This window comes from Elephas maximus, chromosome 3 (genome assembly GCF_024166365.1).
Source record: "Elephas maximus indicus isolate mEleMax1 chromosome 3, mEleMax1 primary haplotype, whole genome shotgun sequence".
In the NCBI taxonomy this organism is placed as follows: Eukaryota; Metazoa; Chordata; class Mammalia; order Proboscidea; family Elephantidae; genus Elephas; species Elephas maximus.
In genome coordinates, this window is record NC_064821.1 from 63875000 (window position 1) to 63888375 (window position 13376).

Below are 13376 nucleotides of genomic sequence, written 5' to 3' on the forward strand. Positions count from 1 at the left end.
TTCCAAAGAACGAAAAGTTAAAACTCAAAAGTACTAATAATTTTGAAAACAAAATTGTCCAAATCCATTTAAATATTTTTTATAGAAATAATCATATTTGATGTGGGTGCATTTTAATGTTTACTGTGATATAGGATGAAACCTCTAAAAAGAGTGTCCAGGGCCTAAGGAGATCTTATGCCTGTAGCAGTAGCTGTTCAATAAATACAAGTAGAATTGGACATAAACCCCTAATTTAAGCCTCTAGGAGCTGATAGTTCTTTTAGAAAAGCCCTAGGGAAGGGGGACAGGGAACACTCACGGGTCACCAGGTCGAAGCACTTCTTCTCCTCGGGGTTTGGCCTCACTTGGCACGTCAGCAGGGTCAGCTTCACTGGGGGCCGATTTATCTGTGGGAATTGGGGAGTGGACGATGGACATGTTACCCTTCAGGCCTTCCGAATTCTTTGGGCCTCAGTTCCCTAGTCTGTTAAATGGGCATAATAATCTTGTTCCAGCTTACGTTTCCCCTTCCCCAGTACCTCAAGGATATGGAGTGTGGATAAAGACTAGGTTGGGGGCTTTGGCTCCCACCCTTCCTCTCACCAAGGGTCTCCAGCTCCCTGGATCCAATTCTATCAGTCCACGCCAGCTTCGCAACAAAGGGAGACAGGCTCTGAGCTGCCTTCCGGCCAGTCTTGGAGGGAGGGCTTGGTATCTGTCTGCTCAGAATTCCATGAGAGGACCCACCCTGCCCTGAGACTCCCAGCCCCTCACCGTGCTGTGTGAGATGGTCAGGCAGCCATACTTGACCCCGCACTTTCTCTTCTGCCAGACTCTTCGAATTCTAGGGCCCAGAGAAAGAGAGAGAAGCATTTACCCTAAGGGTCACATTTAACTCTGTAACAGACAAGGTCCCATACCCCAGGTCCCATGCCCCACCTGTACAACCTCCAACCACACCTTTTTATACTTCCCTGACCTCAACACGGAAACCTTGGTGGCGAAGTGGTTAAGTACTATGGCTGCTAACCAAAGGGTCAGCAGTTCGAATCTGCCAGGTGCTCCTTGGAAACTCTATGGGGCAGTTCTACTCTGTCCTATAGGGTCGCTATGAGTCGGAATTGACTCGATAGCACTGAGTTTGGTTTTGGTTTGACCTCAACACCCTTCACACTCTAGGAGCCCTGACCTTAGGAAACTCCCGGTCTGATGGGGGAAACACAGTCCCACTCTCTGGGAATTTTTATTCTAAAGGGGACGATGTGGCTTTGACCCTTTAAGAGTTCCTAGTCTGATAGAGGAGACATAGGAAAGTTTAACAGAATTATCCTCTGATAAATGCTGATGAGTAAGTAAAAACATGAACACATACCATAAGGGTCTTTGCATTTCATGGGCTGATTTTTTTTTTTTTTTACACCACAGAGCAAGGCACAGGCAACAGTTGCATTTGTAGGCATATTCAGTGCGTTGCAGAGGCTAAGAGTGAGGGCATGGAGCAGGCTGTCCAGGGCATAGTAAATGTTTAGTGTTAACTGCTGTTATACTTCTTCAAGTTAAGAACAACCAGTGGTCTTTAGCAGAAGTTCACACACCCAGGTGTCATGTACAATCCAGGATTCTTATGATTCTACATTCCCTATCGATCCTGGAACCCTGACAGTCTACACAAATTCCAAGAACAGTCCCTTTGGGCAGCTCCCCCAGCCCTGCCAACTATTAGCTGTGTGACTTTGGGTAAGTTACTTAAGCTCTCTGAGCCACTTACCCATCACTTTTCTTGTACAGAAAGCCCACCTTCTCTGTCCCAAACTGCTTGTTGCCCTGGTGCTGGTGGATGCTGTAGCCACCTCCTGAGTTCTTCCGGCCCACACTCTCCTGTTCCTCAGACATGCAAAGGAGACCTCAGGTGTCTGGCTGGGAAGATCCCCATCCTGCGGGGTTCTCACTCAGGGAGACTTCTCATGGGGACCCTGTGGGGTCCTCCTCCCTCCCTGGTGGGCCTTGGGGAAGGACACTTCTTTTGGGACAATTCAGGGGCTGACCTCTCTGTTCTCGAGCTGTAGTGTCCCCCGGAGGGAGTCCCGGAGCTGGGTCAGCTTCTGCAACTCCTCCTCCTGGGCTTGGCGCAGCTGTGGGACAGAGGGCAGGACGCCACCATCAGCCCGCAGAGGTCCAGGTGCAGAGCCCAGACCCAGAGCAGGAGGGCAATGGCCTCACTATGTGGGTAGAAGCCAGCCCTTCTATACCGACAGTTTTTCCAGAAGGATAGGGAGTGTCACCACATGCCCAAGAATGAGGCCCAACTTACTGTGTGTACTGAGGCTGCCAACTTCTCAATGAAGGGAGACAAGCTCTGAGCAGCTTTCCAGCCATCTTGGAAAAAGCTAAGAGGTGTCAGAGGCCAAACAAGGGACCAGAGAGAGATGAAAATGAGAGGTGAAGCCTGAAGTGTGGAAAAGAGTAGCTCTAAGGATCACAGGGCACCTGGGGGCAGGGTAGTCTGATGGTGAAGAGCAGCCACTCTGGAGTCAAACTGTCTGGGTTCAGATCCCACTGACTAGCTATGTGATCCTGGTAAATCTGAGCCTCAGTTTTCTCATCTGTAAAATGGGGATAATAACAGTCCCTGCTCAGAGGGTTGTAGGGAGATTAAGGTGCAAAGCACTTTGAGCCTGACACATGGTAAAGAGGAGCTGTAAAGAGCAAAACCAAAAAGGCACAGCCAGGCCCTGGGGATAAGTCTTACTCTGAGTTACCTGAAAGGGCTTAGGGGTAAGGGATGTGGGGGTGAAGGTGGGCTCCAACATCCTTGGCACTCGAGGGGATACCTACTTGTGCTGGGCGTGGAAGAACTTGACGAGGCTCTGCAGAAAATCAGGACCTTGCTTCACCTGGCTCTCCCCGGCTTTGAGCAGATACTAGGAGGGGCAGGCAAGATGTGTGATAGGTGCTGAAGCTGAATCTTGGGGACAAGGGGCTGCAGTCCCTATCCCAGGCTAGACCTCCTGGGTATGTCCGAGCCTCAGTGACATCCCACAGGGCCACCTGGCTAGGACCTGGGATAAGCCTGTGACTGGGCCCCAGGGGCTTCTGCGAGGCAGACAGGAGGACACACACCAGCCCCACCTTCACCCCTGGGGCACTCTTACCTCACACATGTACAGCTGGAAGATGCGTCGTTCTCTCTGAGTGTCCTGGGCCACTTCCCCAGGGCTCCCTCCTGTCGCCCTGGCCCGATCCCTCTCCTTCTCCAGCCTGGCCCTAGGTCCCAAGGAAAGAGAGGCCTGAACAACTCTCCCCGGGGCCCCTTCACGTCCCACCATCGCTATGTCTCCTCTCTGCCACGGATACCATAGAATTAGGGGGCCCGTGCAGTTCACAAGGCCCTCCTGTGTGCCGGTCGGTGTGGTGTGGCTGGGGCATAGTGGTGAACAAGAGAGTCAAGGAAACTTTCACTCAAACCACAATAAAATGTTAAAAACAAAAAACAAACAAATGACAGAGTCAAGGAATACACAGACTTACAGGGCAGAGAGATGCGAATCAAATCACAACCATGACCAGAACTACGGGAGCCTAAAGCAGGGGGACCTGACCTTGTCTTGAGCTGGGAACTGATGCCTGAGAAGGAAGGGAGGGCTGGGCAGGAGGGTCAGACCATGTGACAGCCTGGAAGCAGGAGGGATGAGGGGACATACAGAGATCTGATGGGCTCGAGTGCTGAGATGGAGAGAGAGGTGGTACCAGGTGAGCCCCAGACCATGCAGGGTCTGATGTTGTTATTAGGTACTGTCGAGTTGATCCAGACTCATGGTGTCCCCATGTATGCAGAGTAGAACTGTTCCATATGGTTTTCAAGATTGTGACCTTTGGGAAGCAGATCTCCAGGCCTTATTTCCAAGGCACCTCTGATGAGTTTGAACCTCCAACCTTTCGGTTGGTAGCCCAGTGATTAACTATTTTGTCACCCAGGGACTCTTATAAGGAGCCTGGTGGTGCAATGGTTAAGCACTCAGCTGCTAACCAAAAGGTCAGCAGTTCGAACCCACCAGAGGCTCTGCAGAAAAGACTTGGCAATCTGCTCCCATTAAGATTACAACCTAGAAAACCCTATAGGGCAGTTCTACTCTGTCCTACAGGGCTGCTATGAGTTGGAATCGACTCAAAAGCACACAACCACAGAGACTCCCATGCAGGGTTTAATTAAGACCATGTTAAGGTTCTTGGTCTATATTCCAAGAGCACTGGGAAAGACTTGAAGGCTTTTATGCAAGGAGGTGAGCAGCTCAGATAGGGCCAGGTAGAATTTGGGGGGACCAGCTCTGGTTTTGCAAGAGGGATTTAGAATGGTGGGTTCGAAGCCTTCATTCTTCTGAGTCCACAGGGGCTTTCAACTGAAAGCTTTAGAAGACCTTTGTTGTTTTCTTAAGTGAAGACAAAAAGCACCTTCCATTCTTGTAGCTAAGAGTAACCTGAGCCTTCCCCCTATGGATCTCAGGGGTTGGCTATTTTCCCTCTTTGTGGAGAGGTGGAACTGTGTGTGTAAATGGTTTCCTAGAAACCCCACACCCATCAGGCTACCCACACCCAGCCAGGAGCATATTTCCACATCTGGAGCCGGGCGCATATGACCCCAAATCCATGTGAAGATGTATTAACAGTAATGCTTCCAAGTCGGTGCTAGTCCCCAGCAGAGAAGACAGACTGGGGCTTAACACCGGATCTGCTGAATTACTTTGGTCCGACCCTCAGTTTCCTTATCTGGAAAATGGAGGGGGAGTGGTCCTTATATGTACCCAGATGAAATAAGGCAAGTAAAGGACTCAGTACACAGAAGACACAGTGGTCCTTACATGTACCCAGATGAAATAAGGCATGTAAAGGACTTAGCACACAGAAGACACAGCAGCTATTATTATTTTTAGTCTGTCAGGCCTCAGTTTTCCTACCTGTAAACTGCTGAAGCAACGGCCTTGAATGAATGCTGAGGCCCCCTTCTGGCTGTAAAGCTGAGGGTCTTACTGAGGCAAGACCTTTGGGCAGTGTTTCTATGCAGAATTTGTCTCTGGATACCTGGAGAGCAGAGCGTCTCAAGCTTGGAATTACTGACACTTGGGGCTGGATAATCCTTTGTGGCAGGGGCTGCCCTGTGCACTGCAGAATGTTTAACAGCATCCCTGACCTCTAGCCACTAGATGACAGTAGTATCCCCCCAGCTGTGACAATCAGAAATGTCTGTTGACATTGCTAAATGTCTCCTGTCAGGGGTGCGTGTGGCAAAACTGCCCCTGGTGAAGAACCACTGGTACAGGGCAGGGTGCTGCAGGCTTGCTCTCTTTTTTAAAAAAAATTCTGAGAAGGGGTTATTGTTCATTTCCCTAAAGCTTTATGATACCCCAAGCAGGAGTATGTGGCAGGGTCAGTTGGGGTGGGGACTGGTCCTGTAAACCGGCTTTGGGGGTGAGGGCAGATGAAGGTTTTTTGGGGATCTGGAAATGAGCAGCAGAGAGGGAAGGCATAGGCCAAGCCTGCAGTGCGTCAGCAACAATGAGCCTGGCAGCTCACTAAGGAGGGCGGACATAGAGCCACAGAACAGTGGGGGAGAGGGCGGAGCTCCCCATGCATGGTGTGATCATATCTTTCAATAGTAAAAAGTAAAAATTAGCCACATGTCTGTCAATAGGAAATGGTTCAATACATCATGGTGTGTCCATAATATAGGAATACTAAGCAGCTGTTGAAAAGGATGAGGTCCATCTATATATGCTGATATGGAAAGATGTCTGCCCCAGAGTGAATGGACAAACAGCAAGTAACAGTGTAGTACAGTGGTTAGCAATGTGAATTCTGGATTTAATGGCAGCTCCTTTACTTACTTTGCCTTTAAACTCTTTCTAATCTTCAGTTTCCCCATTTTAAAATGAGAATAAAAATAACACCTAGTTCTTAGACGTTAAAAAGCAAAGATGTTACCTTGAAGACTAAGGTGTGCCTGACCCAAGTCATGGTTTTTCAATTGCCTCATATGCATGTAAAGCTGGACAATGAATAAGGAAGATCAAAGAAGAATTGATGCCTTTGAATTATGGTGTCAGCAAAGAATACTGAATACACCATGGACTGCCAGAAGAACGAACAAATCTGTCTCAGAAGAAGTACAGCCAGAATATTCCTTAGAAAAGAGGATGGCAAAACTTTGCCCCATGTACTTTGTACAAGTTATCAGCAGGGACCAGTCCCTGGAGAAGACCATCATGCTTGGTGAGGGTCAGCAAAAAAGAGGAAGACCCTCAATGAGATGGACTGACATAGCGGGGCTGCAACAATGGGCTCAAAAATAGTAACAATTGTGAAGATGGCATAGGACCAGTCAGTGTCTTGTTCTGTTTTACACAGGGTTGGTATGAGTCAGAAACCAACCTGACTGCACCTAACAACGACAACAAAAACAACAGGTGATATAACGCATGGGAAACAGCAGAGTTCCTGGCATGTGGTAAATCCTCTATAAATGGCAGGATTATGATGATGCTAATGATGTAATTCCTTTAGATTATATATATACACATATTTTAGCATAAGGTACTTCCTTATTCAGAGACCTGGTGGCATGGTAGTTAAGAACCAGTGGCTCCATGGGAGAAAGATGTGGCAGTCTGCTTCTGTAAAGATCACAGCCTTGGAAACTCTATGGAGCAGTTCTACTCTGTCCCATAGGGTCGCTATGAGTTGGAATCAACTCGATGGCAACAGGTTAACTTCCAAATTTATTCATTTTATATTTTTTTATACAGAATCTAGTGGAGATTAAAAGACAGGAGCCCTTTAGCTCAGCGTGAAGATAGGCTGTGAATACTCGAACAGCGTTGTAATTACCATAGATAGCTCTGTCTCTCAGCCTCAGCTATGGTAATGCAGCGGTGTTGCCTATGAAGTCTGACATAGTCATCCTGAGATAACCTAACACACCTCAAACTAATAGCTGGGGAGTGCTTTTCCCCCAGAAAATAGCAACTCCCACTTCCTCCCTGTCCTTAAAGGATCACCAACATTTCGTAAAAATTTCAGAGGTTAGGAATGTTTTTATTTCCTTTGAATGGAGTTGTAGCAGAAGGAATGAAATGAAATAGTGGGTGGAAAGAACTTAAATGCTAGTTACTAAGAGGTCACGATGACTGGGGAAGGGGACTCTAACAACAATCTAATATTATTCAGGGAGTGGGGAATAGGTACTCCCAGCAGATAGAGGAGGCCAAGGACGAAGGAGATGGGAGAGGAAGGAAGTCACAAGGAATCACGCACCACCCACCAACCTTGGTGCCTTGAACCAAGCTTAGGTGCCACCTCTTCTGTGATGCCTTTTCCGATCACCCCTCCCTCCACCCAAACAAAACAACACACTTTTCCTGCTACCTCTGTGCTGATACTATCATTGGGCACCATCATTTTGTATTTCAATTACTCATTGATCCACCGTTCTTGCCTTACACACCTGTGGGATCCACCCAGGTAGGGATTGTGGTGGCACTGCTTTTCTTCCTACCACTTTGTAATTGGGGATAATGACAGCACCTTTCCCTGCCCAAGGGAATAAATCTGATAACAGATACAAACAGCTTATCACAGTGTCTGGAAAAAAAGAAGCTTTTACTACTGATTATGATTTTTAAGCACTCATTTGATGCCAGGTGCTCTGGTAGGCCCTTCACACAGTAAAGTGACAGGCCCGTGAGGCAGGAATCATTACCACATTTTATAGATGAGGAGCCTGAGGCTCAGAGATGACTTGTGTTACTTGCCACACAGCTGTTAAGTGATGGAGCCAGGATTTGAACCCGGGTCTATCTAGAGCTAGAGCATTGGGGCAGCCCTGGTAACCAACTCTGTGACTCAGTTTTGTTCCCTCGTTGCTCCTGAACACAGAAATACACACACACTGAGGGGAGACAGCCACATGAAGTCAGAGGCAGACTGGAGTGACGCTGCCTCAAGCCACAGAGTGCCAAGGATTGCCAGCCACCACCAGAAGCTAGGAATATTCCCTAGAGCTTTCAGAGGGAGCAGGGCCCTGCCGACACCATGGTTTCGGATTTCTAGCCTCCAGAACTGCAAGAGAATAAATTTCTGCAGTTTTGTGGCGATTCGTTGCGGCAGCCCTGGGAAACTCGTACAGAATGCACATGGACCCCGTGCTAGGACACACAGTACAAACCATGTAGTGTGCACAGCAGGAACCAGGAGACCACTTAGCATGCAGAAAGAGCACTAGACACCGAAACCCTGGATTCCAGTTCAGGCCGTGTCAATAACTCACTGAATAACCTTAGCAAACCATTTTCCCCAACAATAAAATAGAGTCTTTTCTCTGAATGAAATGTTACAGGCAAGCTCATTATACAAACCTGGTAAAAGCAGAGCTGCTTGGAGGTCAGCAGGGTGGGACTTACTCTTTCCATTTGGTAGAAAGCCCTGAAAAGCTAAGGGCTTAGTCAAGGCAACTCAGGAAGATGAAGGCTTTGCGGCCCCACATCAAATCATAAAGACAAAGATAGCTCAAGTCTCCAGCATACATCCCTGGGCCTCTAATGGGGACAGATGGCCCCAGCCCATCCCAGGCATGGATGAGACACCTGCAGGGATGGCCACATAGCTCATCACAGGACCCACACCACAGATTTTGGCGGAAGGAGAGGATGTGGCCTTCCTTCAGACTCAGGGAGGTCTCCGTAGCTGAAGGAGCTAGAGGAACAATAAAAAGTTCAGGACCTACTTCTTGGAATTGACTTCAGAGATAATTACAGGTGGGAGCAAAGACTTATTTCCAAGGATGCTTCCCCAATGATTCCTGTTGTTGTTAGCTGCTGTCGAGCTGGCTCCTGGTTTATGGTGACCCCATTAACAACAGGATCGGACCATGTGAGCCATAGGATTTTCACTGGCTGATTTTCAGCCGCAGATCAGGCCTTTTTCTCAGGCCGTTTAAGTCTGGAAGCACCGCTGAAGCCTGTTCAGCTGCATAGTGACTACACAAGCCCCCACTGACAGACAGGTAGTGGCTGCACTAGAGGTGCACCGACTAGGAATCGAACCCGGGTCTCCCTCATGGAAGCCGAGACTTCTACCATGGAACCACCACTGCCCCCTCCCTCAATGATAAGGAGGATTAAATCTATTACCCATTTAAATCATTTTGTATAAGAATATGTAATGATATAGAAAGCTGGTCATGATGTACTTCTAAATGAAAAACCAGATTATAAAACAGTATGATTATTACGATCTCGGTTTTGCAAAAAATATTTCATTATATATAGGGATTATATAAAGACCAAGAGCATGACTGGAAAGATGTTCATACCTTAGGCTTGGAAATTAAGGATTTTCTGCATAGTTTTTGGTAGTTCCCCCTGCTTCTTGTTTCAAATGATAAAATTACAGTGTTACTCATACCTTGTTTTAAAAAAAATTCAAACAATAGAGAGGTATCAGATGCTTCTTGCATGACTCTAATACTATGACTGAAATTTTTGCTTCTAATGGATATGTACTGCTTTTGCAAAATGCAAAAGAAAACAAAATTTCACAGAGAAGAACAATGTTCGGCAATCAGGTAGAGTCTTGCAGGGCCCTGAGGGTGGGGCAGAGGTTTGGGGCTGGGGTCTGTATGAGTCCTGGGAAAAAAAGCCTTAGGAGTCTCCACTGGGAGGAGTTGGCCAGTGGGTGCCTGAGGCTCTTTTTGTCCCCAAGATGTCCCAGTAGCTGGGGGTGATCTGGAGTATCGTGTGGTGTACACAGGAGGCCTACATATGACAACTCCCTTGTCGTCCTCTATGTCCAACTAAATGTTTATAGATACTGCCTGGTGTTGCGGGAAGAGGAGCAAGGAGCAAGAACCCCAGTTCTGCCTTTGCCTAGCTGTGTGGCCTTGGGCAAGTGACTTAAGCTCTCTGAGCATCCAATTCCTCATCTGACAATTGGGATACTAATGTCTCCCTCACAGGGCTGGGTGACTGTGAGGAATAAATGACCAGTACACAGAGGTGTTCAGTAAATGGCAGCTTCTTTCTACCCATGTCCATGCCTGGCAGCATGGAGCAGATGGGTCTGCTCAGCATCCTGAGGCCCCTTTCATGAAAGCTCCCCTGTGGTGGCCCCCAGACTCCGTCAGGACCAGGCATAGGCCGCCCCCTGTAAACGCTTCTGTAGAGCAAGATGCCATGCACTTCCAGGTGACATGTTCTGGCAGCACTTAGGTTCTTCCTGACATCCGCCCTCCTACGTAACATAAGCACGGCTCTCCTAGACAGCCCACCCTAGCTGTGGCCACTTACGTTTTGGCTTCGTAGTCCTTCCATGCCTTGTCCAGCTGCTTTTTTGAATCCTAAGGTTTAAAAACAACAATTTTCCCAATGGGGCACTAGGCTCTGGAATAAGCAATAGAGCTTGCTACTTTTAGGGGGACCCCACCTGCCTGTGCTGCTTTGAGCCTTACTCCAACCAACCCTGCTCCAGTAGCCCTGACACCAAACCTGCTCTAACCCCCGCCTACCCCAAACAGACCCAACCGGCCCCCCACTTGACTTTCTCCTCTCAGCTGCAAAGAATCAGTCAAGTTTGGTGGGCCCTGGCCTGGGGTGTAGGGGGTTGATGGTTTCTCAGAAGATGGAGATCAGCCATGAGGATGAGGATGGAAGGATGAAGGTCAAACTCTTTCCCTAACTTTATCCCACTGTTTTCCCCTGCCTAGTACCACATCATCCTCTCACCAGGAAGGGGCAGGTTGCGAAACAAACACAGAGAGGTTGAGAAGTCTACTCAAGGCCACACAGCAAGCCAGTGAGACCTGACTGACCACTGGCCCAGTTTACCAAGCCAGCCTGCTCACACCTTTCTGAACCGTCCCAACTTCCAAGTGCCCCGGTAGCCAAGTGAAAAAGCTGCCTGTCTGGTTTGGGTGGTTCCCAGGTTGCTGCCCAGCTGAAGGTAGGGTGGAGCCCTCTGTGGTGAGGACTGCTCCTCCCCTGAGCCTTCTAGGGCAGACTTCCCAGGGAGATTATTCTGTCACCTTTGAGCTTCACTCTGGCTCCAGCCAGGGGCTGCCAAACACAGAAAGAACAGCCCAGGGGTGGGAGCAGGAGTCCTCGGTTCTCACACTGGCTGTTCCACTTACTAACAGGTTATTTAACTCCCTGAGCCTCAATTTCTTCAACTGCAAAATAGGGATGACAGTATCTATGGAACCTCTATAGAACCTCATAGGGTCATTGTTAGAACAGCATGAGACATTTCACATAAGGGCCTGGTAGACAGTAGGTCAGCTGCCCCGGGCTGACCCTAGAGTCGGGTTTTCTAGTCCTCTCATGGCTCAGCACTGCCACCACGACAGCCCCCTCTCTTGGTCTCGGCCTAGGCCTCGGCCCAGCCCTGCCTCCCCTATGGTCTCCCTCCATCTCACCATGTCTGTGCACCCCTGCTCCCACATTGAAGCTCACCTGTCGCCCGTCCCTCAGTTGCCCTTTCAATAGGCTGTCCAGGGGGAAAGAGACAATGTTGTTCAGGTTCTGAATCTGGAAAAAGCAGACACCCCCACCCCCGCCTTGGGTTACTCCCTGTTCAGCCTCAAGGGGCTCAGGGTACAGGGAAGCATCATGAGGCAAGAGGGAGCAGCGGGGGTAAAGGAAGCCGGGGAGAGAAAGATTTGAAGAAGGAAGGGTAGAAGGGGAAGGGGAGGCGTCAGTTAGCATTCCATAAAAGCTGTTGCCTCCATGCCTGACTTCCTCAGCCTCAATACCTCACCTCACCCGAGAGCATCCCCTGGTCAGTCCCTTCTCTGTTCCCTGGCCAGGAACGACCTCACTTCCCTCTGACTCTCTAAAGCCCACCTGGGCCGTGTGCAGGAGCTGAGAGGCTCGCTGAAGCGAGCAGAGTTTCCAGGATTTGAGAAAGACGCAGACGCGATGGGGAAAGCAGAGGGCGACGGGGAAAGTGACAGCAGCAGTGGCGGCTGCCGTGGTGCAAAGGCAGGAATCCCAGAGTCCGCCCCTCCCTTCCCCAAACCTCCTCCAAGGACCCCCCTCACAGGGCTCTTCCCGCTCTGCGCCCTTCTCTGCCCCTGGGTAGTCAGCAGAGCCACAGGAGAGAAAGCCGAGGGGAGAGAGAGAAGGGTTGTATGAGAAGTCTGAGAGGAAGAAGAACGCAAGGAGAGGTCATAGCTGGGAAAGGGATCTCAGGTCATGGGTCAGGGGTCACGGAAGACTACAGGAGAGGGAGGAGCCCAGCCCTTCCTTGGTCAGGTTCTTTGGACCACTAGATTCACCCCAAGCCTGGGCTAAGGGCTGGTTGAGGAAGGTGAGGGGCCTCACCAGGTTCTTGAAAAGTGCAGCCACCTCGCGAGTGAACACGGCCAAGTTCAGGAAGCCCGTGGACAGCTCGTGGCTGTTTTGGGACAAGTGGCTGTTGCCCAAGGACTCCACAGCCTCTCGATACTGTTCCTCATTCTCCACATGGCCTGTGGAGGGAGGGAAGGGAGCTGAGAGTTAGCTCCAGACTGGGGCTGGGAAAGGGGCTGCCTGGGCAGGCTGGCCAAGAGTTGTCTCACTCACCGAGGCCAGAGCTATGAATTGCCCGCACGGACTTCTTTATTCTCTGCAGGATGGCTTGGTCTCCTTCCAGGCTCTGGAAGAAAATGTGGACAGGGATTCAGGGGTGCTGAGCTGTGCAGGGGGTGCTTTCTCCTCCAAACACATACAGAGTTTTGCTGGCCTCTGGAATGCCTCCCTAGGGCCCCCCTGCACCCCCATCAAACATAAACAGCATACCCATTTCTACTCTCTTCCATCCAGGCCACAGGCTTTTCTCCTCAGCTCCAGTACAGGCCAAGCAAATGCAGAGATTCAAAGGCACGTGGCATAGGCGGTACACCAGACCTGAGTATGAAGCTCTGCTCCGGCACTAATCAGTGTGTTAATCCAGACAAATCTATTAACTTTTCTGAGCCTCCAGTGCTTTGTGTGCAAAATGGCTATGACACTATGGACTCAAGGAGAGGGTAAATGATTTGACAAATATGTACAAAATGCTTAGCAAAAGACCAAAGGAGAAAACCTGGACATCTCTACATCCCCAAAGACACAGCCAGGAAAACATGTGTTCAGCATTTAAATCCCAGGCTCAGTAAACAGCCATGTGAGGTCAAGGAGGAAGAGGCTGGATCCTTGGCAGGTGGTGAAGGGCTGGAGGCATTCAGATACCCAGGTCCAAGGAATGAAAGAGGGTTGAGAGAACACATTCCACCACCACTGGGGAGAATCAGAAAAGTCCAGGGGTCATGGAACAAACATCAGACTGTGGGAAAGGTCAAAAGATGGCGAGAAGCAGGACTCACATGCCCC

The 13376-nt window shown here is 49.5% G+C and overlaps 1 protein-coding gene across 2 annotated transcripts in view; it reads right to left on the bottom strand.

The window, feature by feature from the left end:
- Window positions 1-13376, bottom strand: part of ASAP3 (ArfGAP with SH3 domain, ankyrin repeat and PH domain 3) — a 45695-nt gene that overhangs the window by 8069 nt on the left and 24250 nt on the right. For both annotated transcript variants that reach the window (XM_049878235.1, XM_049878236.1), the window contains exons 2-12: window positions 12588-12660; window positions 12348-12493; window positions 11478-11552; window positions 10317-10366; window positions 3135-3246; window positions 2818-2903; window positions 2294-2369; window positions 2028-2114; window positions 1751-1860; window positions 757-826; window positions 302-389 (exon numbers count right to left, since the gene is read on the bottom strand). In XM_049878235.1, the coding sequence (XP_049734192.1) occupies window positions 302-389; window positions 757-826; window positions 1751-1860; window positions 2028-2114; window positions 2294-2369; window positions 2818-2903; window positions 3135-3246; window positions 10317-10366; window positions 11478-11552; window positions 12348-12493; window positions 12588-12660 (973 nt within the window). The remainder of the gene's footprint in view (window positions 1-301; window positions 390-756; window positions 827-1750; window positions 1861-2027; window positions 2115-2293; window positions 2370-2817; window positions 2904-3134; window positions 3247-10316; window positions 10367-11477; window positions 11553-12347; window positions 12494-12587; window positions 12661-13376) is intronic.